Source organism: Zootoca vivipara, chromosome 12, assembly GCF_965207765.1.
Source record: "Zootoca vivipara chromosome 12, rZooViv2.hap1.1, whole genome shotgun sequence".
In the NCBI taxonomy this organism is placed as follows: Eukaryota; Metazoa; Chordata; class Lepidosauria; order Squamata; family Lacertidae; genus Zootoca; species Zootoca vivipara.
The window spans coordinates 51,558,995-51,584,284 of NC_142595.1; the positions used below are offsets into that span (position 1 = coordinate 51,558,995).

Consider the following 25,290-nt stretch of genomic DNA (forward strand, 5'->3'; position numbering starts at 1 on the left):
TCAAGCCTGGCTGCTGCTTTCTTCTTCCGGCTCCAGTTTCCTCCTACGATCCACTTCCATGTTTTGAAACCGGGCGCAGAAAGGCTGCCTGCCAGAGCCTGGCAAAGTGGCTCGAAGGAAGGCAGGACTGGTGGGCTGGATATGGCCTGGGTTGCAATCCTGCAGTGAGAGAGGGTTTTAAAAAAATAATGAAATAAAGCCTTTTCTGGAGGGCCTTTTTCGGGAACAGGTGGCCTGGCCGGAAATCCCACAACAGCTGTGAGATGCCAACCAGTAACACAATCCTGGCTCCCCAGACAAAGCCTGCTGTCCGTTTCAGTTTCCCGCTGACGGACAGGTGCCGAGGCCAATAAGATGCTGTTGCTTGGCTTTGGGGGAAGGGGCTGTGGGGTGAGGGGTGTCACTTCTTCTGGGACCTCGCAGATAAACAAGCAATATCATGGCGGGCCGAGCCATCCTTTGGGGTCTCCTGTGGTCTCTCTCTGCCCTGGGTGAGTTGTGGGCGCTGGTGCTTTTTTTTTTTCCTCCTGGGAAAGTTCAGCCTGCGGTGTGGGAGAGGGGCTTTGGGGAGTCGGTGTAGTGGTTAGGGTTGTCGGGCCCGGGTTCGAATCCCCCACTCGAGCACAAAAAGCCCATAATTGCCTCTCTGCGCCTGGCCTCCCTTGCAGGGTGGTTGTAAGGAGGAAATGGGGGAGCACGCACCACATCACTCACACTTCTCGGAGGAAAACATAAGTGTGAGAAGGGAGCAATAAAAACCTCTGTTTGGATCGTCGTGGAACCCCCCCCCCCCCGGACTCAATATATATATATATTTGCAGCCTGGAGAATTGGGCGCAGGCTCGTTTATTGATTCGGGATTTCTAGAGGCCCGGGAAGGATCTTGGCGCCCTCCTTAACATGTCATAAAAAGAATGTAAAGTTTAGAAATTCAGAAAATGAAATGAAAGGGATTCGTTGCAGTGCACAAGATCTGATTTCCCCCGCATGAAGGATGAGTAATAAAAGGAGAACAGAAAATGAGGGGGAAGCGTGGCATGGAGGATAATAAAGTCCTACAAAGTTTCTACAACTGCATTGATGCTTTTCTTGAATTACCGAATGTCAAATTATTATTATTTTACTTGAAAAATATTTTTTTTGTGTGCTTTGCTGGTTCTCTCTCTCTGGCTGTTGGGTAATTCGGGACCGATGAGTGTCATTTTAAATGGCGGTGTTTCGTCAAAAATATTATTACAGTATAATGATTCTGCTTCTTCTTTCAAACAAACCTCCGAGTGGTTTACAGCATCCCTAAAGAGAGGTAGTGTGGTGCGGTGGTTAGAGTGCCGCACCATGACCCACAAGAGATCTGGGTTCGAATCCCCACTCAGCTACAAAGCTCATTGGGTCGTAGGCACCGTCCCTCAGCCTGGCCGATCTCACAGGGCTGCTGTGGGGATTCAATGAGGAGGGGGAGAACCGTGTATTTGAGCTTCTCGGAGGAACAGATGGGGTATGAATTTAACAAGCAAAAAAAAAAAATCATGGATAGGCACAAGTGCAAATAATATAATGCACATTCCACCTTTTAGGCCAGCAGTAAGGTAAGTTAGCCGTTTAAACACCAGGATAAATGTAAAATAACTACGGACCCTGATAACTGTTAGCAGATCGAGGATGCAGAAATGGTGGAGAGACAAGACAACGCCATGGGCGCTAAATAGAAGTGATTTTCTGCATTGCAGGGGGTTCAGCTAGATGATCCTTGGAGATCCCTTCTGTTCGAAAACACGGGCAGTGTTAAGATAAATTCAACAGTGTAAATACCTTTTGATGGATGTAATACTGGAATACTGAGTTGTTTAGTTTATGCAAAATACGCAGGGATTTATGTTGTGCAAAATGAACCATGGAAAGAGAGGAAGGGAAGCTGTTGATATTTGAAGGTTGATAAGTGAATATTCTAAAACAGAATTATAATAAAAAATAAGCTTGCTTTAAAATAAAATAAAAATCCATTCCAATGCCACAATTCTGGGATTCATCAGAGACTTTTAAAGAGGGGCAAGGTGGCCGTCCGTTGGGGATTTTTCAGGTATTCGCTGCATTGCGGGGGGTTGGTCTAGATGGCCCTTGGGGGTCCCTTCCAACTCCTCTGTTCCATTCAAAGGTTGGCCTTTCCCAATGGCCTGTGATCTGTCCCATCGTAGAAGACAAACTGAGAGGCAGGCAGGCAGGGGTGACCGTCTCCTGCTTCCATACTGTACAGGTGAAACTCGGAAAATTAAAATATCACCGAAAAGTGCATTTATTTCAGTAAAATAAAAAAATTCCTTCAGTAGCACCTTAAAGACCAACTAAGTTTTTATTTTGGTATGAGCTTTCGTGTGCATGGTATGAGCTTCAGATATTCTTCAGTTTATTCTTCAGATATTCTTCAGATATTCTTCAGATTATTTCAGTAATGCAACTTAAAAGGGGAAACCAATATATGAGATAGATGCATGACATGCAAAGCAAGATATGTCAAGCCTTTATGTGTTGTCATTGTAATTATTTGTTGTTAGGCGGGTCAATTATAAATGGAACGTAATTAATGAAATGTAGTAGTGATGTTTATTTTTTGTTTATTTTTGTATTACTGTAACTATTTGTTCTATGACTGTGGAATTTCCAAAAGAAAGCATTTGTAAAAATTAAAAGAAAAATTAAAAATAATAAGTTGCATAACTGAAATAAATGCACTTTTCGATGGTATTCTAATTTTCCTAGTTTCACCTGCATTCTCTCTCTTTCTCTCTCTCTCTCACTCTCTAGTTGTGAGCTGCTCAGAAGTCGAGGGCCGCCTGGTGGCGAAACTCTCCCAGAACTACTCCAAGACTGTCCTCCCCGTCCGCAGCGTCGACGACAGAGTCCCCGTCCGCATCGGGATGTCCCTCTCGCAGCTGATCAGTCTGGTGAGCGAATGGTCTTCTGGACCTGGCGGCTTGGAGGGTGCAGCACTTGGAGCCGCCAGCAGGGGGAGGCGTGGCGGCGTGGCAGCCAATCGGAACCCTGCTGTTGCTGCTGCAGCCATGCGCGGCCTGCAGAGGGCAGCCTGGCTTCCTTTTCAAGATGTGGGGCTGATTCCTGCATTGCAGGCGGTTCATAGAATCTGAAATTGTAGAGTTCGAAGGGACCCCCAAAGGTCATCCAATCCAACCAGGAATCGCAGCTAAAGCATCCTTGGCAGGTGGCCATCAAATCGCTGCTTCAAAACCTCCAACAAAGGAGAGTCTGTCACCACCTTAGGCATAGCTGCCAAGTTGCTGTCAGAGAAATAAGGGACCGGGCCAGAAATAGAAGACCGGAAGTAGTGCGGCGGCCATTTTGGAACTGGGCGGAGCATGCTCAGAAGTGACTTTTGATGCTGCTTTGCCCAGTTCCAAAATGGCCACCGCGCCAGAAGTCGCACTACAGCCATTTTGGAACTGGGCAGAGCAGCATCAAAAGTCGCTTCTGAGCATGCTCCGCCCAGTTCCAAAATGGCCGCCGCGCCAGAATAAACCGGGGGGAAACAAAAAAATCCGTTTTTTCAGCTAGGAACAGCTGGAAAAACGGGGATTTCCCGGGGAAAACGGGAGACTTGGCAGCTATGCCTTAGGGAGTCCATTCCGCAGTCAAATGGCTCTTGCCATCAGAAAGTTCTTCCTAAATTATATGAAAATGATATATTGCTGGAATCTAACACTGAGGAAAGTGGCAAAAATCTAAATGAAACAAGTGTTTGGAATGTAAAGAGAAAGAAGGTTCTTTTTTATCATATGTGGTGGTCTTGTAGCAAGGTTAAAGGTTCCTGGGAAATGATATACGATGAATTGAAAAGGACGTTCAAAATAACTTTTGAAAAAAAACAAAAAAAAACCCAGAAGCTTTTCTTTTGGGAATCATAGGGATAGAACTAACTAATCGTATAGAAATCTATTTATGTCTGCTACTACAGCAGTATAAGAATGCTACTTGCCCAAAAGTGGCAAGAAGCAGAACTCCCAGCAAAGGAAGAATGGATATAAAAACTTACGGAATACACAAAAATGGCGGAACTTACCAGAAGAATAAGAAATCAAGATAACAAACTTTTTTTATATATAAAAGAACAAAAAAGGTTCATTGAATGTTTACCGATAAATCGCAAACAGATGAAAACATTGGCAGGGTTATTGTAATAACCTGCAGGTTCATAAGAGTAGATATTTAAAGTAGATAATTAAATGAGCAAATTAACTGAATTTGGACATGCGGAAGATATTAAAATGAGAAATTTAAGGAGCCGCAGAAAGAGGGGGAAGGAAGTCAAACTTTGAAATGTTAAATTGATTGGAAAACTAATGAAATGTATAAACTTGAAAAGTATGAAGAAAAACAAGAAATTTCTTCCTAATGTTTGGTCATGGAATCATGGGATTGTAGAGTTGGAAGGGACCCCAAGGGTCATCCAGTCCAAGCCCCTGCAATGCAGAAAACATTTGCCCAACATGGGGCTCGAACACAGGACCCTAAGGATTATGTCAGCCCTTCAGATTTTTGAAGATGGCCCTCATTTCCTCTCTTCTCCGGGCTAAACATCCCCAGCTCCTCCTAAGAGTCAGTTTCCAGACCCTTTATCCTCTCGGTCGCCCACTTCTGCACACCTTCCAGCTTGTCAACACCCGTCTTAAACTGGGGCGCCCAGAACCGCACGCAGCAGGACTCCAGGCGGGGTCTGACCAGGGCGGTTGGGCTAGATGACCCTCTGGGTCCCCTCCAACTCTACAATCCGATGATTCAATGTCTCCTCTGGGCTTCGGCCAGGAAACAGTTAACGGGCAGCAGCTCAACAGCTGAAAAGCCTGGCTATTAATAGCCGAATCCTGGGGCAGGCAGGCCTTCCTGTCGACCTCTCAGCTCATCCTCCCTTTCCTCTAGGAATGGTCCCAATTTCCTTCCTAAGCCCAATTTCCTTCCTTAATTACAGCGAGATAGAATGAAAGCACGTCTCCAAGCCCAGTTTCTCCTACCCTTCCAGACTGTCGTTGTTTCTAGTTGGGATAGAACCACACAGCAGCCAATTCAAATTATAATTTACCGTATTTTTCCGTGCATAAGACGCCCCCATGTATAAGACGCCCCCTATTTTTTTGCGGACTCCAAAATAAGAAAGCACCCCCTCACCACTACCCGTGTATTAGACGAGCCCCAATTTTAAATCTCATTTTTGGGTGAAAAACAAAAAAACAAAGCCTAATCTTATACACGGAAAAATACGGCAATAGCCTTTGTTATGAGAAAAAAACAACTGCTCCTTTTCCCTTATGGGTTATCCAAGAGCCCGTATAGAGTCCTTAAGTGGGTTCTCTATTGGTAGGAGAAAATAACAGAGGCCAACCAGAGAATATTGAGAAGCAAAGCGGCTAATGAGCCTGATCTTTATACGAGGAACTGTTGCAAATGGGTCCTCACTCGCCACTCGCAGGAGGGAGGAGAACCCTGAATAATGGTGTGCAAGCCCTTATATAAAGGTCCCCTGACCATTTGGTCCAGTCGTGACTGACTCTGGGGTTGCGCGCTCATCTCGCATTATTGGCTGAGGGAGCCGGCGTATAGCTTCCAGGTCATGTGGCCAGCATGACAAAGCCGCTTCTGGCAAACCAGAGCAGCACATGGAAACGCTGTTTACCTTCCCGCTGTAGCAGTTCCTATTTATCTACTTGCATTTTGACGTGCTTTCGAACTGCTAGGTTGGCAGGAGCTGAGACCGAGCAACGGGAGCTCACCCCGTCACAGGGATTTGAACCGCTGACCTTCTGATCAGCAAGCCCTAGGCTCAGTGGTTTAACCCACAGCGCCACCTGAAGCCCTTATATAGACTCTTGAAATTGCCCACCCTGTAGCCCAAGACCACCCCAAAAAAACATAATACGTACATCACAGGAGGCATTCACAGCAGAAATCTTGCCTACCAGGATACCTGATAATGGTCACTGATTGCATTACCTGGGCAGCCTGGCCATTCTTTTGTGATGGTAAATGCTTTAGTTCCTGAGTCCAGGTCACTGGCTCATCCTATTCCTACAGAAATACGCCCTTAAGACAGGATTTGCAAGTGAAAAGACAACGGGAAGGCTTTCCCCATTTGCCTCCTTTACTGCAGAGGAATATTTGAGGTCATTGGGAGAGTTAAAACGGCTTCAGGATTGCTCTGCTGTTCTATTTTATATACTTATGTATGTGTTTGCCTTGTACATTTATGAACATTTACTTCAATTCTTACACCACCTTCAGTCTCCAGATGGGCAAGAATTACTTTATTTTGATGATGAGGCTGAGTAGGCATGCGGCTTGCGAGCATCTGTCCAGCAGGAAATGGCTGCAAATTACTGCATAGATTCTCAGGGTGGGTGGGTGTCATTTATATGATTTCATTTATATGATTTCATAAAGTTTATACACTGCACAATGATGGGAGGGGAAATAGTTTCTTTTTTCATTGATTGCCTTTATATCCTACCTTCCCTCCACCCTCTCCGAGGAGTTCAAGGCAAGTGCGTACATGGTTTAATCCCCATTCCTCATTTTGTTCCCACATCAACCCTGCGAGGCAGGTTGTGACTGTCCCGTCGTCCCCCCCCCCCGCCACCGCTGCAAAGTGACACCCAGTAGGCTTCATGGCCAGGTGCAAATTTGGATCCTGGTGTCTCTCCTAGTCCGATACTCTAACCACCACAACACCCTCTCAAAGTGGTTTACGGGAAAAGACAAAAGTGTAAGATAAAGAGTAAGGCGATGGTTTAAAACATGGGTAGGCAAACTAAGGCCCGGGGGCCGTATCTGGCCCAATCGCCTTCTCAATCCGGCCCGCGTACGGTCTGGGAATCAGCGTGTTTTCACATGAGTAGAATGTGTGCTTTTATTTAAAATGCATCTCTGGGTTATTTGTGGGGCATAGGAATTCGTTCACCCCCCCCCCATATATAGTCCAGTGGACAGTGGACCGGCCCCCTGCTGAAAAAGTTTGCTGACCCCTGCTCTAACCACTACGACACCCTCTCAAAGTGGTTTACAAAAAGAGACAAAAGCATAAGAAAAAGCATACAGCGATGGTTAAAAATATACGAAAAGTGAACAGGTTAAAAACTTGTCTGAATGAGAATATTTTTAGCAGGTGCCAAAAAGAGTCAAGAGGCAGGGAGTTCCAAAGGTAGCTGATGCCATACCAAAACACTGGCTTCTTGCAAGCGTGGCCAACCGTTAGCGCTCTGAAATCAGACGATCCTTTCCTTTTCTTCTTTGTTTCTTCAGGCAGAGAAAGACGAGGAACTAACGACCAAAGTGTATTTGGATCTGGTAGGTGGAAATAAAATCTCTCTCTCTCTCTCGCTCTCTCTCTCTCTCTCTCGCTCTCTCTCTCGCTCTCTCTCTCTGCCTCCCTGACAAACAAACGCTTCTCCCCTTTTTCGGTAAGTGCCAGAAAGTGATCCAACTTCAGTTTTGTTCCAAGGTGTCTCCGCCGACTGCAATTCCAAAGGCACAGAATTCAGGGGCACAGCTGCCAAGTTTTCCCTTTTCTCGCGAGGAAGCCTATTCAGCATAAGGGAAAATCCCTGTAAAAAAGGGATAACTTGGTAGCTATGTTCAGGGGTGTCCAAACGTTTTTTTCAAAGAGGGCCAGATTTAATGAAGTAAGCATGTGTGAGGGCCGGCCAAAGTTGTTGAGCTTTTTTCCAATTTTACACCAAAGTTTTAGGATTGAAGTTTACCCTACAGTTGTTGAGCTTTTTTTTTAATTACAATTTTACCCTGAAGTTTTTGAGCTTTTTAAGGGTTTTAGCCCAGGACTTTGGACTTGCCTGCTTAAGGGGGTGTTTAGAAAGCATCATGCAGTGGTATGTCTACTGGAACTTTTCTGGGAGTGATAACCGCCCTCTGATCTGTCCTCCTATGTCTGTCTCATCTCCCTCTCAATATAAAACACATCTTTTTCTCTCTCTGTGGCTACCAGACGTGGATCGACTACCGCCTTGTCTGGGACCCCGACGACTATGACGGCATCACGTCCATCAGGCTTTTCTCAGACGACGTCTGGCTGCCAAATATCGTCCTAATGAACAAGTGAGTGGCAATGAGGACTAGAAACCTTGGCACTGTCAAAAGGAAGCGATCTGCGGGGAAGGGATAGGCTGTTCCCAGCAGGGATCCCTCACCTTCCCATATAATGCGATAATACGGCCTTCCCATAATGGGCATCTGGGGAGACCCACACTTAATAAATTGTGATTAAATTCTTATTATGGGCCACTGGCCTGACTCTGCAGCCTCTAATTCACCACACTGGGGAGAAATGGTTTCTCCCCAGTGTGACTTATTTGATGGGAAATGAGATTTTCCTTCTGACTGAAGCTCTTTCCACATTCCAAACACAGATAGGGTTTCTTCCCAATAGGATTTCTGGGCTCAAATCCCTACTTCGCCATGAAGCTCACTGAGTGGCCTTGCAGAGCCTAACCTACCTCACAGTAGGTTAGGACACAGTATGGACATAAATCTGACATCAGGAATCACCTTACCTTCCGAGTCCCAGACTGCAGAATCCGGGACCGGCAGCCGTGTGACACCGGAAGTTGCGTCGACGTAACTTCCGGTGTCGCTTTGCCCTTCTATGGGCACCAAAAATGGCCGCCGCCGGCTTCGAAAGTCGCTTGTACGCATGTCAGGAAGTGCGCCGCCGCAACTTCCGGTGTCGCTCCGCCCATCTATGGGCACCAAAAATGGCCAACACCGGAAGTCGCGTCTATGCACTTCCGGACATGCGTAGATGCAACTTTTGAAGCCGCCGACGGCCATTTTTGGTGCCCATAGAAGGGCAAATCGGAAAGAAAAAAATGGCTGCTGGCAGGAGAAAATAACGGAGAAAAATGGGAGACGAAGTGATACGGGGGACCACCAGGAAAAGTTAAGTAAAAACGGGGGTTTCCCAGGGAAAACGGGGTACTTGGCAGCTATGGGAATCACAAGACAGAGAAACAAGTAGGAGAACACTTCAATCTCCCAGGACATTCTATACAAGATCTCAAAATACGGTAGCTGTCTTATTACAAAAGAATTTCAGAAATAGACTGGAAAGAAAATTTGCTGAATTGTAACTCATTACCAAACTTAAAACCATGGAGAGACCTGGTCTGAATAGAGACATTGGATTCTTATCTCATTATCTATATATACTGGTATATAACTAGCTGGCTCGGCCACGCGTTGCTGTGGGTTTTTGTTAAGTGGACCTTTTTCTGTTAAATGGACCTTCAGAGTCCCCTCATCTGCCCTGTCCCAACCCTGACTCCCCTACTGTAGGTTTCAAAAACAAGACTCCCCCCCCCACCATACCTGCCAAGTTCCTGCCGGAAAAATAAGGGATATCCAGATCGGAAGTAGCGCTGCCGCCATTTTGGAACTGGGCAGAGCATGCTCAGAAGCGACTTTTGATGCTGCTCTGCCCAGTTCCAAAATGGCCACCGCGCCAGAAGTCGCACTACGGCCATTTTGGAACTGGGCAGAGCAGCATCAAAAGTCGCTTCTGAGCATGCTCCGCCCAGTTCCAAAATGGCCACCGTGCCAGAAATCGTTTCTGCGCATGTCCAGAGACTCCAGACATGTGCAGAAGGAGCCTCCCCCGGCCGGTATGTAAACCGGGGGAAAACAAAAAAATTCCTGGGGAATACAGGAGACTTGGCAGCTATGCCACCCATGCGTGTTCCTGAAAATGTCCCCACCCCCCACTGCTTTGGCTGACTCAGGGTTCTTCCTCCCCCCCTTTGTTGTGCCTCATCCTTGTGACACCCCCCCCCCAATTGTGAAAGCCCCATATTCGGTTTGTTTTTCCCTGCTTGGCAATGCTGCAGCCTATTGAAAAAGCTGGGCCTTGTTGCTGCAAAAGGACGGTTTTCAGTTGGTTGTCGTGGAATTCTGTGATGTCATCTGGCGGCGCAGCTTTGGAGGCGATCTGCCTTTCTATTGGATGCTGCTGGAGTCTTCAGAGCTTTTGCTGGTGACGTCTAATTTGGGCGCCACTTTTTGTGTTTAATCATTATTTTAGGTGTGAAAGGTGTGGGGTTTTTTGGGGGGGGGGTTATGCAAGATCCCTCCCTGATGGGCATGGAACGTTGTGGCCAAATTTGTTACATTACGGTTCAGCAGTTACAGAGAAAGGCTGTTACATCTGCATGCGCAATGCCAACATTTTTATATACAGTACTAGCTGACCCGGCCACGCGTTGCTGTGGTTTTTTCCTGTGATCCTCCCCCCCCAATCCTGTCCCGATCCATGACGTATCCTGCCCCTCCTCCCTCCACCCCGGCTCATTCCTGTGTTTCGGTAGGATAGCCTTTCCTCTGTTGTCCCTGGGGAGTGTTTGCCCCTCCCCCCTGTATCTCCATACCTTGGCCCCCACCATTGGAGAAGGAACTGTTAGTTTATGGGTTGGGTTTGTTTAAAAAAAATTTAATGTGATTTGTGCAGTTGTATTTTAGATGAATGTAGTTTATCCTGGGGTTGTCCTGAATCTCTGGAAGGTGTAAGTGGATGTTGGAGTGGCCTGTAACCTACATAAAAGAAAACGTTAGTGGAAGCCTTGGTTTGCTGTGGGTCCCCCCCCCCGGCCTGTCAGGGGCCTACATAAAAGAAAAGCCTAGTGGTGGTTTCCCCGCCGCCGCCTGTAAGGGGCCTACATAAAAGAAAACCCTAGTGGAAGCCTTGGTTTGCTGTGGGTTCCCCCCCTCCCGGCCTGTCAGGGGCCTACATAAAAGAAAAGCCTAGTGGTGTGAAAATGGCCGCTTTGGAGGTTTGATTTGCTTGGTTGATGATGATGTCATTTGGTTTGTGGGTGTGGCTTATATTTCACAGGAAGGGAGGGGGTGGAGGAGGGTACTACGCCACTTGAGGGCGCTGTTTGACTTGGTGGAAAAGCAGGTCTGTACCTGGGCAGGTGTGCGATTTGAGGTATTTTTGCCCCCAACAACGCTCTAGGAGTGGCCTGGATCGTTGTGTCAAAATTTCAGGACGATCGGTCAAGCGGTTACGGAGAAAAGTGTCAAATGGAATTTCGCGATTTTTACATTTTTATATATATATAGATATAGAAAATGTAAACTGGGTATGTTCCTTCGTCTCCAATGTTCAACAAAACCGCCTGACCAATTGAGGTGAAATTTTAACACAACATCAGATGCAAATGTCCAAAGCTGTAGGAAAGTTTGCTAAGAGAGATGGCACACCTGGGCCATGTAAAACCCCGAGCCATAAGGTGGCTAGATTGGCCTCTACTAGGGCCAGGACCTTTTCAGTATTGGCCCCAACTTGGTGGAACGCTCTTTCACAGGAGACCAGGGCCCTGCGGGATTTGTCCTCTTTCCGCAGGGCCTGGCAAGACAGAGCTGTTCCGCCTGGCCTTTGAATCATAGAATCATAGATTCGTAGAGTTGGAAGAGACCACAAGGGCCATCCAGTCCAACCCCCTGCCAAGCAGGAAACACCATCAAAGCATTCCTGACAGATGGCTGTCAAGCCTCTGCTTAAAGACCTCCAAAGAAGGAGACTCCACCACACTCCTTGGCAGCAAATTCCACTGCCGAACAGCTCTTACTGTCAGGAAGTTCTTCCTAATGTTTAGGTGGAATTTTCTTTCTTGTAGTTTGAATCCGTTGCTCCGTGTCCGCTTCTCTGGAGCAGCAGAAAACAACCTTTCTCCCTCCTCTATATGACATCCTTTTATATATTTGAACATGGTTATCATATCACCCCTTAACCTTCTCTTCTCCAGGCTAAACATACCCAGCTCCCTAAGCCGTTCCTCATAAGGCATCGTTTCCAGGCCTTTGACCATTTTGGTTGCCCTCTTCTGGACACGTTCCAGCTTATCAGTATCCTTCTTGAACTGTGGTGCCCAGAACTGGACACAGTACTCCAGGTGAGGTCTGACCAGAGCAGAATACAGTGGTACTATTACTTCCCTTGATCTAGATGCTATACTTCTATTGATGCAGCCCAGAATTGCATTGGCTTTTTTAGCTGCTGCATCACACTGCTGACTCATCTCAAGTTTGTGGTCTACCAAGACTCCTAGATCCTTTCCACATGTACTGCTCTCAAGCCAGGTGTCTCCCATCCTGTATTTGTGCCTTTCATTTTATTTTGCCCAAGTGTAGTACTTTACATTTCTCCTTGTTAAAATTCATCTTGTTTGCTTTGGCCCAGTTGTCTAATCTGTTAAGGTCATTCTGAAGTGTGATCCTGTCCTCTGGGGTGTTAGCCACCCCTCCCAATTTGGTGTCATCTGCAAACTTGCTCAGGATGCCCTCAAGCCCATCATCCAAGTCATTGATAAAGATGTTGAACAAGACTGGGCCCAAGACAGAACCCTGTGGCACCCCACTAGTCACTACTCTCCAGGATGAGGAGGAGCCATTGATGAGCACCCTTTGGGTTCGGCCAGTAAGCCAGTTACAAATCCACTGAATGGTAGCATTGTCTAGCCCACATTTTACCAGCTTCTTTACAAGAATATCATGGGGCACCTTGTCAAAGGCCTTGCTGAAATCAAGATAGGCTACATCCACAGCGTTCCCTTCATCTACCAGGCTTGTAATTCTGTCAAAAAATGAGATCAGATTAGTCTGACATGACTTATTTTTCAGGAACCCATGCTGACTTTTAGTGATCACAGAGTTTCTTTCTAGGTGCTCACAGACTGTTTGCTTAATGATCTGCTCTAGAATCTTTCCTGGTATTGATGTCAGGCTGACTGGGCGGTAATTGTTTGGGTCCTCTCTTTCCCCCTTTTTGAAAATAGGGACATTTGCCCTCCTCCAGTCTGCTGGAACTTCGCCTGTTCTCCAGGAATTTTCAAAGATTATTGCCAGTGGTTCTGAAATCACCTCTGCCAGTTCTTTTAATACTCTTGGATGTAGTTCATCTGGCCCTGGAGACTTGAATACATCTAAACTAACCAAGTATTCTTGTACTACCTCCTTACTTATTCTGGGCTGTGTTTCCCCTGCTGAATCATCTGCTCCATATTCTTCAGGTCGGGCGTTTTTTTCTTTCTTGGAGAAGACTGAGGCAAAGAAGGCATTGAGGAGTTCTGCCCTTTCTCTGTCCCCTGTTTGCATTTCACCATCTTCTCCTCTGAGTGACCCCACTGTTTCCTTGTTTTTCCTTTTGCTACGGACATACCCATAAAAGCCCTTTTTGTTGCTTTTAACCTCTCTGGCGAGCCTGAGTTCATTCTGTGCTTTAGCTTTTCTGACTTTGTCTCTACACGTGCTGGCTATAGGTTTGAATTCCTCTCTGGAGATTTCCCCCCTTTTCCATTTTTTGTACATATCCCTTTTAAATCTTAACTCAGTCAAAAGTTCTTTAGATAGCCAGCCTGGCTTCTTTAGGCACCTTCCATGTTTCCGTCTCATTGGTATTGCCTGAAGTTGTGCTTTTAATATCTCCCTTTTAACAAACTCCCAACCATCATGAACTCCCTTCCCTTTTAGTATTACTGTCCATGGGATTTCACCCAGCGTTTCCCTAAGTTTTCTGAAGTCGGCTTTCTTAAAGTCTAGAATTTGGACCTTAGTATGCTTGGTTGCTCCTTTCCGCTGGATAATAAACTCCAGAAGAGCATGGTCACTCCCACCTAATGATCCTGCCACTCCTACCCCACTAACCAAGTCATCACTATTGGTTAGGACCAGATCTAAAATGGCTGATCCTCTTGTTGCTTCTCCCACTTTCTGGACAATGAAGTTGTCTGCAAGGCTAGTGAGGAATCTGTTCGACCTTATGCTCTTGGCTGAGTTTGACATCCAACAAATATCAGGATAGTTGAAATCCCCCATTACTACTATCTCACTTCCTTTGGAATGCTTGGCCATCTGTTCCAGGAAGGCATCATCTGTGTCCTCAGTTTGGCTTGGGGATCTATAGTAAACTCCCACAATGAGATCACTGTTGTTTTTCTCTCCCTTAATTTTGACCCAGATACTCTCAATTTGGCTTTGAAGTTTTAAATCCTGGATCTCTTCACAGGTATACATATCCCTAACATATAAAGCTACTCCTCCTCCTTTCCTGTTTGGTCTATTTCTTTTAAATAGATTGTATCCCTCTATTACTACATTCCAGTCATGAGACTCATCCCACCAGGTTTCAGTGATGCCTATTATGTCATATTTAGTTTGCTGTACCAAGAGCTCAAGTTCATCTTGTTTATTTCCCATGCTCTGTGCATTAGTATACAGACATTGAAGACCGTTGATCATTCCCCCATGTCTCTTATTTAAGGATGGACTTATTTAAGGATGGACTTTGAGTTGGACTTAGCCTGACCCCTGTGTTTTTCCTCCCTCATGGCTTGAATTTGTCTACTCAAAATGAGGCTGCATTTTAAATTTTAATACTGTATTTTAATCTGTATTTTAATTAATTGCTTTTTATGTTTTATTGTAATTTTATTGGTGTGAGCCGCCCTGAGCCCGGTTCTGACTGGGGAGGGTGGGGTATAAATAAAAATTTATTATTTTTTATTATTATTATTATTAGTAACACCACAAGAACATAACAAGAAAGGAGATTCTGACCAAACACCAAGAAGATGCATTGCAGTTGGTTAGACTAGATGACCCTCAAGATCCCTCCCAAAGCTACTATTCTGTAACTCCAGGATTTCCCCCACTGCGAGTTCTTTCATGGGAAGTGAGATTTCCTTCCAGCTGAAGCTCTTTCCACATTCCAAGAGCTATTCGGTTTTCTCCGTCACACGAATTCTTTGGTGGAATTGAATCTCTTTCCACTCTCTTGGCACTGAAATGGTTTCTCCCCAGTGTGGACTCTCTTATGTCGATTTAAGTCGCTTCTTGTAGTAAAGAACTTCTCACATTCCAAGCACTGGTATGGCTTCTCCCCTGTATGATATCTTTGATGGGAAGTGAGATGGTCCTTCCTGGAGAAGCTCTTTCCGCACTCCAAGCACTGATATGGTTTCTCCCCTGTGTGAATTCTTAGATGGAAAGTGAGACTCATCTTCCGACTGAAGCTCTTCCCACATTCCAAGCACTGATACATTTCCCCCTCACCGTGAATTCTCTTATGTCGGTGGAAGTCTATTCTTGTAGGAAAGAACTTCTCACATTCCAAGCACTGATATTCCTCCCTGGTGTGAATTCTTTGATGGACTTTGAGATGTGAGTTGCGACTGAAGCTCTTTCCACACTCCAAGCACCGATACGGTTTCTCCCCACTGTGAATTCTCTTATGTCGATGTAAGTCTGTTCCTGTAGTAAAGAACTTCTCGCATTCCAAGCACTGGTATGGTTTCTCCCCTGTATGATATCTTTGGTGGCAAGTGAGGCGGTCCTTCCTGGAGAAGCTCTTTCCACACTCTGAGCATTGATACGATTTCTCCCCGGTATGAATTCCTTGGTGAACTTTGAGATGCGAGTTGCGACTGAAGCTCTTTCCACATTCCGAGCACTGGAACGGCTTCTCCCCGCTGTGAATCCTCTGATGCCGACGGAGGTTTCTGCTTATAGGGAAAAACTGCCCACATTCCAAGCACTGAAATGGTTTCTCCCCGCTGTGAATCCTCCGATGTCGATGGAGGTATAAGGTTGTAGCAAAGAACTTTCCACATTCCGAGCACTGAAACGGTTTCTCCCCGCTGTGAATCCTCTGATGCCGACGGAGGTTTTTGCTTATAGTAAAAGACTTTCCACATTCCAAGCACTGAAATGGTTTCTCCCGGCTGTGAATCCTCTGATGCCGACGGAAGTTTTTGCTTATAGTAAAAGACTTCCCACATTCCAAACACTGAAATGGTCTCCCCCCAGTATGAATTCTTTGATGGCCATTGAGTTGTGAGCTGTGACTGAAGCTCTTTCCACATTCCAAACACGGATAGAGTTTCTTCCCAATAGGATTTCTTTGTTGGGAATTGGCAAGGGAGTTCTGACTTAAATTCTCTCCACACTCCAAATCTTGATATGGCTTCTCCGCTGTGTGGATTTTATCATGTTGTCCCTCGTTTTTAATTTCTAATTCATCTCCACCTGCAACGAAGAGAGGATCAGATCAGAGCTAAGAAAGAAATGGAGTTCCCAGTTTTTGAATGATGCCAACGAACATTTGTGATAAAGGAAGATCTGAAGGGAGTTAGATAGGAAGTCTTACTGCAGAGTTCACTGCCTGACTGACATATTTATGGGAAATTCAGATTCAACCCCCCGTTCTTTTCAGGGATGAAATGTCTTTGGCTCAATCATCGAACAGACTCCATCTGCAAGGTCAGAAGTCTATTTGAATATGAATTGGATTATCTGTCTAACAATTACCTAGCGTCCAGGGGAGAATTAAATTGCTGGGTAATGACAGAATTCTAAATGGGTTTGGAAAACAGATCAAAAAGCTCAAAACTAACTACTGGCTATTTCGAAAGATTAAAATGAATACATAGTTCTCAAACTTTGCCGTTAACTTCTAAGATAAACTGTTCGTAAATCTCCCATCTCTGTTTTCCCTCTGCGGAACAGACTGAAAACCGATGGTAACTTTTTAAAAGTGCAGAGAAGCAGAGATGATCAAAGAAGGAGAACTAATAAACCATAATTAGTAAATCATCGCAAAGATAACAATGAAGACCTTTTTATTTTTGATATGTGTCAGGGAGTTGTTGCGGCTACTCCAGAGTAAACACGCTCCAGTCCGTTCTGTCTTTAAGGGTTTTTTGTGCATACTATTTACCAGCGCAGAGATAGCAGAAAACATGACCTCCGAGTCACTCTCAGAATCCGGCAATGGCACCCATCGGCTTCGGGGCCAGCATAATAGCCTGGGGACCCCGAAACGCCGCCCCCTAGCCCTACGTTTGGGCGCACGCCTCAATTCGGGCACCAGAAGAAGCAGTGCCCCTTCTGCCCCCTGCTGGCTGGGGCAATGCCTGGGCTCCGACACCTCCCTGATCCGCCCCTCCTCCACTTGTTGGTCAGAGTGGTGCAGGGGCTCTGATACCTCGCTGAGCCCTTCCTCCTCCATCCCGCTTTCCCCTGACCTGCTGCTAGTGCTGTCGCTGGGTCAGGATGATGGGGGGAGGCTCCCTGTACGGAGGCCCCCTGACAATATGCAATAACCAACAGCTAAGAGATGCTTCTGGGGAGAAAAGCAATGCCAAACCTAGACAGCATCTTAAAAAGCAGAGACATCACCTTGCCGACAAAGGTCCGTATAGTTAAAGCTATGGTTTTCCCAGTAGTGATGTATGGAAGTGAGAGCTGGACCATAAAGAAGGCTGATCGCCGAAGAATTGATGCTTTTGAATTATGGTGCTGGAGGAGGCTCTTGAGAGTCCCATGGACTGCAAGAAGATCAAACCTATCCATTCTGAAGGAAATCAGCCCTGAGGGCTCACTGGAAGGACAGATCCTGAAGCTGAGGCTCCAATACTTTGGCCACTTCATGAGAAGAGAAGACTCCCTGGAAAAGACCCTGATGTTGGGAAAGATTGAGGGCACTAGGAGAAGGGGACGACAGAGGACAAGATGGTTGGAGCTACGAACATGAGTTTGACCAAACTGCGGGAGGCAGTGCAAGACAGGAGTGCCTGGCGTGCTCTGGTCCATGGGGTCACGAAGAGTCGGACACGACTAAACAACAACAACAAGAGATGAAATGTGCAGAATGACTGGAGAGGTTTGAGAGAGACTGCAGATGATAGAATGGACAGAATCTGTTGGGGGGGGAAACCTGAGACAGCAGTAGATGAAGAAAAGTCGACAGCTTTACAGCTCTATGAAGGAAGGAAGGAAGGAAGGAAGGAAGGAAGGAAGGAAGGAAGGAAGGAAGGAAGGAAGGAAGGAAGGAAGGAAGGGAGAGAAAGCTGTTCCGAAGCCAGAAGAGATTTATGGACGATGTATGGTGGCAAAGAGTGAGGACTGAGTTGGAAATTAATACACAGGCAGAAAAAGCTTCTCATCTATTGGAAATTGGATTGGAGAGAGACGGGAAGGAATGGCGTCAAAGGAACTTGTTTCCTTTTTCTTTGAACTGCAGTGATCAACTGGAAATAGGACCATATTTTATTGCACGAAGTTTGATTTAACGAAGACACAACATGCAAATAAGTAGGAACTATGATATTATTCAGACTTGTCAGAACCCTTGACGAGAATTCATCATAATGAACTGGAGAAAGGCCATACTGGAAATTTAATGAGAACATCCACTGAACTTACTGACTGGGTAAAGGTGAAGCTGAGAGGCTTGGAAGGGAAGATCGAGAAAGACCATCTTGCAGAAAGAGAAAAGACCTGATATCAATGAAGCTAGAAGTTGTTCTGAAACGCATGATTTGAATATTTTGAATAATTGTTATATACATAAATGGCAGACAGAGAAGCAGAAGACACCCCTTTCATTCATTGTTGTTGTTTAGTCGTGTCCGACTCTTCGTGACCCCATGGACCAGAGCACGCCAGGCACTCCTGTCTTCCACTGCCTCCCGCAGTTTGGTCAAACTCATGTTCGTAGCTTCAAGAACACTGTCCAACCATCTCGTCCTCTGCCGTCCCCTTCTCCTAGTGCCCTCATTCATATTTAATCTTGTTTCTTATCTTGTTTTCCCTATGACTTATAATTTTTGTTAGTTACTTGACAAAGTCATCTACAGTCGTACCTCGGGTTACGAACACCTCGGGTTACGAACAACTCGGGTTGCGAACTGCGCAAACCCGGAAGTATTTTTCGTCGCACGAACGTTCTGCGCATGTGCAAAATGGCGGATTCGGGTTACAAACTTTTCGGGTTACGAACTGCGACCCGGAACGGATCGCGTTCGTAACCCGAGGTACCTTTCTTGGATAAATGAGGATACAGGCAGGAAGGTGATGGAGAGAAGCTGAAGGGCTGAGGAAAGGGGACAAGGCTCCCAGGTGAGAGCTAGGAGGGTTCGCTCTTCTGTGTGTGGAATAAGGATATAAAGAGCCTGGGCTTACTATACTCTAATTTTTGTTTTTTCTCTCATCCTTTTTCTCTTTTCTGGAAACTTTCCTATCTTTCTTTTTAAGAATAGTTTGACTTTTATTGTATTTCAAGTAGAAAACATTCAATAAAAATCTTTTTTGAAAAACAAAATAAAAAGTCCCTTTGGTCCACCCAAAAAATCCACAAAAACAAGATCCTGGCAGAAGAGACTTCCACTTCCCTAGACACTCAGAAAGCCTGTCCACATCCTGATCCTTGTACAAAAAGGCAGAAGCGGAGGAACGATATTCACAGACAAAACAGTCCCTAGCCCTCCATGCAAGGTGAGCTGTGGGGGTGTGAGAATCCCAGGTGCTCTAGGGGGCAACGCTGGGATCCATCAAAACATGGGAAGTTTTGTCACGGAGAAATATCTATTGAATTCCAAAACAGATTATGACGACCCAACAGGGAACTTTACCAAGAGAGATCATGGTCCTACAAGTCTCCTCCATGACTTCCCGATGCAGAGCTCTCTGGGCAGGATCCAGCACCGCCCACTCCTCAGCCGTGAAACGGACAGCGACATCTTCAAAAGAAATGGAAGCCTGAAAGAAAAATATCCTTCTCTTAGGCAGCATAATGATTATTTCCTGCACATTGCTCTTTTGCTTCTTGCCTAGGTTGTTTTAATCGGATTGGTCTGCCGCACCTTTGATATTATAATGCTTTAATGGAGTTCTTTCATGGTGTATTTTAATGATGGGTAGGAATCTTAGTGAAAATGGGTGGAACCCAACGTGGTTCTATTCAGATCATTCTCTCTGTGCAAGCGTTCCAGTTTGCCAAATGGAAGAATCCCCCTCTCCTCTCCCTGTGTGTTGTTCTGGGATGGAAAGACTCTCCAGTTGTCCTAAAGACTATTTATAATGAATAATACTAGTTAAGGTGAAGGGGCTACTCATTATCCTCAGTGCATAAACCTTCATAGAATCATAGAATCGTAGAGTTGGAAGAGACCCCAAGGGCCATCCAGTCCAACCCCCTGCCGAGCAGGAAACACCATCAAAGCATTCTTGACATATGCCTGTCAAGCCTCTGCTTAAAGACCTCCAAAGAAGGAGACTCCACCACACTCCTTGGCAGCAAATTCCACTGCCAAACAGCTCTTACTGTCAGGAAGTTCTTCCTAATGTTTAGATGGAATCTTCTTTCTTGTAGGCTAAACATACCCAGCTCCCTAAGCCGTTCCTCATAAGGCATCATTTCCAGGCCTTTGACCATTTTGGTTGCCCTCTTCTGGACACGTTCCAGCTTGTCAGTATCCTTCTTGAACTGTGGTGCCCAGAACTGGACACAGTACTCCAGGTGAGGTCTGACCAGAGCAGAATACAGTGGTACTATTACTTCCCTTGATCTAGACGCTATACTCCTATTGATGCAGCCCAGAATTGCATTGGCTTTTTTAGCTGCTGCTAAAATTCTTAATGACATTTTGAGCCTTTGCTAAGGGCAGCTTTGACAGAAGCAAGGAGGAGGGGAGACAAACGCCCTGTCTCCCCCACCCCTCAGCCTCTCTCCCCCTACCTGATCCTGTTCCTCAGCTTCCCCTCCACCAGGATGAAGAGATGGATGAGGAGGTCTTGCCGGCATCCTTCTTTCACCTGCGAGAGACAAAGGGAAGCGGGGGAGACAGGAATGCATGATGCTTCTCTCAGAAGTGCATTTGGGAGTTTGTCCTCATTTCATATTTTAGGTAAAGGTAAAGGGACCCCTGACCATTAGGTCCAGTCGTGACCGACTCTGGGGTTGCGCGCTCATCTCGCATTATTGGCCGAGGGAGCCGGCGTATAGCTTCCAGGTCATGTGGCCAGCATGACAAAGCCACTTCTGGCGAACCAGAGCAGCACATGGAAACGCCGTTTACCTTCCCGCTGTAGCAGTTTCTATTTATCTACTTGCATTTTGACGTGCTTTCGAACTGCTAGGTTGGCAGGAGCTGGGACCGAGCAACGGGAGCTCACCCCGTCACAGGGATTCGAACCGCCGACCTTCTGATCAGCAAGCCCTAGGCTCAGTGGTTTAACCACAGCGCCACCTGGGTCCCCATTTCATATTTTACTTATGCTTAAATACATCTCCTCTCCTTTGGACTCTTCACCCCAATTTGTCTTCCCCAAAACACTGAAAGAACCCACAGATTAGTTTGAGAATGGCCAGAATGTGACCACACAGAGGGAAAACTCCTTCCTCCTTACCCAGCGGCCTCTCTCTGGTGTCCAGCGAAGTCATCTCTACCTCAGATGAATCGGGACCCGTTTCTGCAAAAAGATCCTTTTCCTGAAAGAGCAACAAGAATTTGTAAGAGAGAATGGGAGGAAGGGTTCGAAAAGGAAAAAGGATGAGCAATTCGGAGAGTTTTTTAGGGTCTTCTCCCTCCTGTTAGGAGCCCCTTGGGAGTATCCAGAGGAAAGTCTCTCTCACCTGCTTCCTCTCCTCTGCCTGACTCAGGAGGAAACCTTCGGCCAGGGCCACCGCCTGGGAAATGGTCTCTGCTCCACACTCCCTCACCCAGCTCTCCATCTCCGGGGGAAGGACAGCCAGGAACTGCTCCAAGATCATCAGGTCCAGCATCTCAGCTTTCGTGTGCCTTTCTGGCTTCAGCCACCGGTGGCAAAAGTGGTAGAGTCGGCTGCAAACCTCTCGGGGTCCTTTGGCCTCCTGGCAGCAGAACTGCCTCAACTGCCGGCTCTGCACCTCTAAGCGGAGGGTGTCCTCCTCGCCCAGGAACTTCTGCACAGAGCTCTCCCAGAATCCCCCACTGCTCCCAATTTCCATGGCATGGCCTCTTCCTGCTCCAGGGCCAGATGAGTCTTGCTCATCCATCTTTAGAAAGGAATCTATTTTTTTCTTTGACCAAGTTGTCTGTCTTGTCTGATTTAGAGGTGCTGGAAAATACTGCAAAGCAAACACATCGTTCTGTTATGAAACTGGCAGACGGTTAGCAGAAGAATTGACACCAAAGAATCGACACCAAATTGGGAGCGATGGCTAATACCCCAGAGGACAGGATCACACTTCAAAATGACCGTAACAGGTTAGACAACTGGGCCAAAGCAAACAAGATGAATTTTAACAAGGAGAAATGTAAAGTACTACACTTGGGCAAAAAAAATGAAAGGCACAAATACAGGATGGGTGACACCTGGCTTGAGAGCAGTACATGTGAAAAGGATCTAGGAGTCCTCGTAGACCACAAACTTGACATGAGTCAACAGTGTGATGCAGCAGCTAAAAAAGCCAATGCAATTCTGGGCTGCATCAATAGGAGTATAGCATCTAGATCTAGGGAAGTAATAGTACCACTGTATTCTGCTCTGGTCAGACCTCACCTGGAGTACTGTATCCAGTTCTGGGCACCACAGTTCAAGAAGGATACTGACAAGCTGGAACGTGTCCAGAGGAGGGCAACCAAAATGGTCAAAGGCCTGGAAACAATGCCTTATGAGGAATGGCTTAGGGGGCTGGGTATGTTTAGCCTGGAGAAGAGAAGGTTAAGGGGTGATATGATAGCCATGTTCAAATATATGAAAGGAGGAGGGAGGAGGTTGTTTTCTGCTGCTCCAGAGAAGCGGACACGGAGCAATGGATTCAAACTTCAAGAAAGAAGATTCCACCTCAACATCAGGAAGAACTTCCTGGCAGTAAGAGCTGTTCGGCAGTGGAATTTGCTGCCTAGGAGTGTGGTGGAGTCTCCTTCTTTGGAGGTCTTTAAGCAGAGGCTTGACAGGCATATGTCAAGAATGCTTTGATGGTGTTTCCTGCTTGGCAGGGGGTTGGACTGGGTGGCCCTTGTGGTCTCTTCCAACTCTATGATTCTAAGAAGAAGGTCCCCTGAGCAAGTGGGGATGAGTCTTGCTAGGAACCAGTGCTAGACTGCACCACAGGCCAGACTCTGATCTTTCTTTAAGAAAAAATGGAAGGAAGAAGAAGAAATCCTCTCGCCCTCCTAGGGGGGAAGTGACCAGGCCAAAAGTGGAGGCAAATGAAGCAGTTTCTGTCAGACGAATCAGCCTGTTGGCTCTTGCCTTTCAGTGTTTTCAGCCCCGGAATAAAATCAGCACTTTGCATCTCCAACGTCCTCCAGACAGACTCCTGGGCTGGGATCCCCTTTTCTCTGTTTTGAGGGCCAGATCCTGATCTGGCCAAGCCCCTGAGGGCCAAGCGGGCGAGGCCAAAGTTCATGTGGGCCGGACCAAAGGACAGCACTAAGAAGCAAGTGCAATATCACGTTTTATTATTGAGTTTTAATGTTGTCGGCTGCTCTGGGAGCTTACGGTGACGGGCGGGTAATGAATATTAATTTTAAAAAACTGTGATGTAGCTTAGCCCCCCCCTCCAGCCAGATATGCTTGGGGGTTCTCCTGGATCCAGCATACTCCCTGGGGGGGGGGGGGCTCAGGTGGCCTCAGTGACTAGCGGGATCCCTTTCCAGCTATAATAATAATAATTTATTATTATTTATACCCCGCCCATATGGCTGGGTTTCCCCAGCCACTCTGGGCGGCTTCCAACTGAATATCAAAACAGTACAGCATTAAACATTAAAAACTTCCCTAAACAGGGCCGCCTTCAGTTGTCTTCTAAAAGTAAAATAGTTACTTATTGCCTTGACATCTGCTGGGAGGGCATTCCACAGGGCGGGTGCCACTACCGAGAAGGCCCTCTGTCTGGTTCCCTGTAACTTGGCTTCTCGCAATGAGGGAACTGGATCTCAGTGTCCGGGCTGAATGGCGGAGGTGGAGACGCTCCTTCAGGTATACAGGACCGAGGCCGTTTAGGGCTTTAAAGGTCAGCACCAACACTTTGAATTGTGCTCGGAAACGTCCTGGGAGCCAATGTAGATCTCTCAGGACCGGTGTTATGTGGTCTCGGCAGCCGCTCCCAGTCACCAGTCTAGCTGCCGCATTCTGGATTAGTTGTAGTTTCCGGGTCACCTTCAAAGGTAGCCCCACGTAGAGCGCATTGCAGTAGTCCAAGCGGGAGATAACTAGAGCATTCACCACTCTGGCGAGACAGTCCGCGGGCAGGGAGGGTCTCAGCCTGCATACCAGCTCTGACAGAGAGGACAAGGCCAGGGTCCTCCACGTTCTGGATCCCATGAAGCAATGGCAGTGCCCTCTAGGCGGACTCCTCCAAAATGCAGAGGGGCTGGGTTCCCTCTCTTTATTCGTGGCATTTCTCTCTCCTCCTTTTCTCCAAGGGGCTCCTGGGGGCATCCATGGGGCTCCCCTCCTCACTGAATCCCCATAACCTTGAGAACACATCTAATTCCCCTCTTAGCTGCTTTGGTGGCCAGTTCATTTCCTGGCCCAGTTCTAGGGGCTCATACTTGGCACCCCAAATATCTGAACATCAGCAGGACTGGGGCGCAAGAGCCCCTCTCTTTCCCTGGGATTCAGCAGCATCGCTGGGGAGACAGGAGCTCAGCCCTGGCGCCTGAAGCCAAGCAGAGCCCCTCCTCCTCCTCCCTGCACTGGTCCCAGCCTTGCCTCCTGGGGCAGGGAGTTCCACAGGCTTGACTCTGCACCGCAGGAAGAAGCGCTTTCTCTTCCCTGCCCTCCATCTTCAACAGACTTTATTCACTTATTGTATAGGCCGGGTTTTCGTATGCTTTCTGTCCAAATATTTCCGTAGGGCTGCATTACCTCTGCTAATAAATGGGACTGATTCCTGAGTCTGGATGGAGGGGGGGGGGATTTTCTTCCCTCCCCAAAGACCCCTCCCCTCCCCAAACGGCCAAGCGGTGCATGGATCCAAAGGAAGGCGAGAGTTGAGGAGCTTTGCAGAGAGGAGGGGGGCAGGAGCATCTGCCCCTAGATTTGGGGGTCCCCCCTGCACCCTCCCTGCATCCCAGGGACCCCCCCCTTCTCCCCAATGCACCCTTTGCAAGATGAGCAGAGACTCACCGGATTCCCGGAGGCGCCAGAGATGCAGCACGTGCAAAAGAGCGAGACAAAGGCCCCTCCTCCTTTTGTAGGCAGGCAAGGAGAGGGAGGGGCTTCGGATCGGGAGCTTCTCCCCCCCCCCGCCCTTATTTTCTGACCTCTCTAGGAATCCCACTCAATCCTTTTTAACCCTTGCCAAGCCAGTGCGCCCCCCAGCTCCCCTTCTCCCTCTCCGTCTGGGGTCCATCGCTGGATCCTGCGCTGGGGAGTTCCACAGTTGAACTCTGCCTTGCGTGAAGAAGAGCTTCATTTTATCTGACCTGGATCTTCCAATAATAATAATTATTATTA

At 47.0% G+C, this 25,290-nt stretch overlaps 2 protein-coding genes across 2 annotated transcripts in view; one reads left to right on the forward strand and one right to left on the reverse strand.

Annotated features, from left to right (window-relative positions):
* Window positions 1-374: 374 nt before the first annotated feature.
* Window positions 375-25,290, forward strand: part of CHRNB1 (cholinergic receptor nicotinic beta 1 subunit) — a 40,535-nt gene continuing 15,619 nt past the window's right edge. Inside the window, exons 1-4 of the mRNA XM_060281933.2 lie at window positions 375-491; window positions 2,800-2,939; window positions 7,300-7,344; window positions 8,000-8,109. Of these exons, the coding sequence (XP_060137916.2) occupies window positions 440-491; window positions 2,800-2,939; window positions 7,300-7,344; window positions 8,000-8,109 (347 nt within the window). The 5' untranslated portion in view covers window positions 375-439. The remainder of the gene's footprint in view (window positions 492-2,799; window positions 2,940-7,299; window positions 7,345-7,999; window positions 8,110-25,290) is intronic.
* On the reverse strand, window positions 14,540-21,943 carry LOC118094535 (uncharacterized). The gene is made up of 5 exons (XM_088655608.1): window positions 21,476-21,943; window positions 21,250-21,331; window positions 20,579-20,655; window positions 19,473-19,599; window positions 14,540-16,086 (listed from the first exon to the last, which is right to left on the reverse strand). The coding sequence occupies exons 1-5, from the start codon at window positions 21,875-21,877 to the stop codon at window positions 14,795-14,797; spliced, it is 1,980 nt and encodes a 659-aa protein (XP_088511734.1). The 5' UTR covers window positions 21,878-21,943; the 3' UTR covers window positions 14,540-14,794.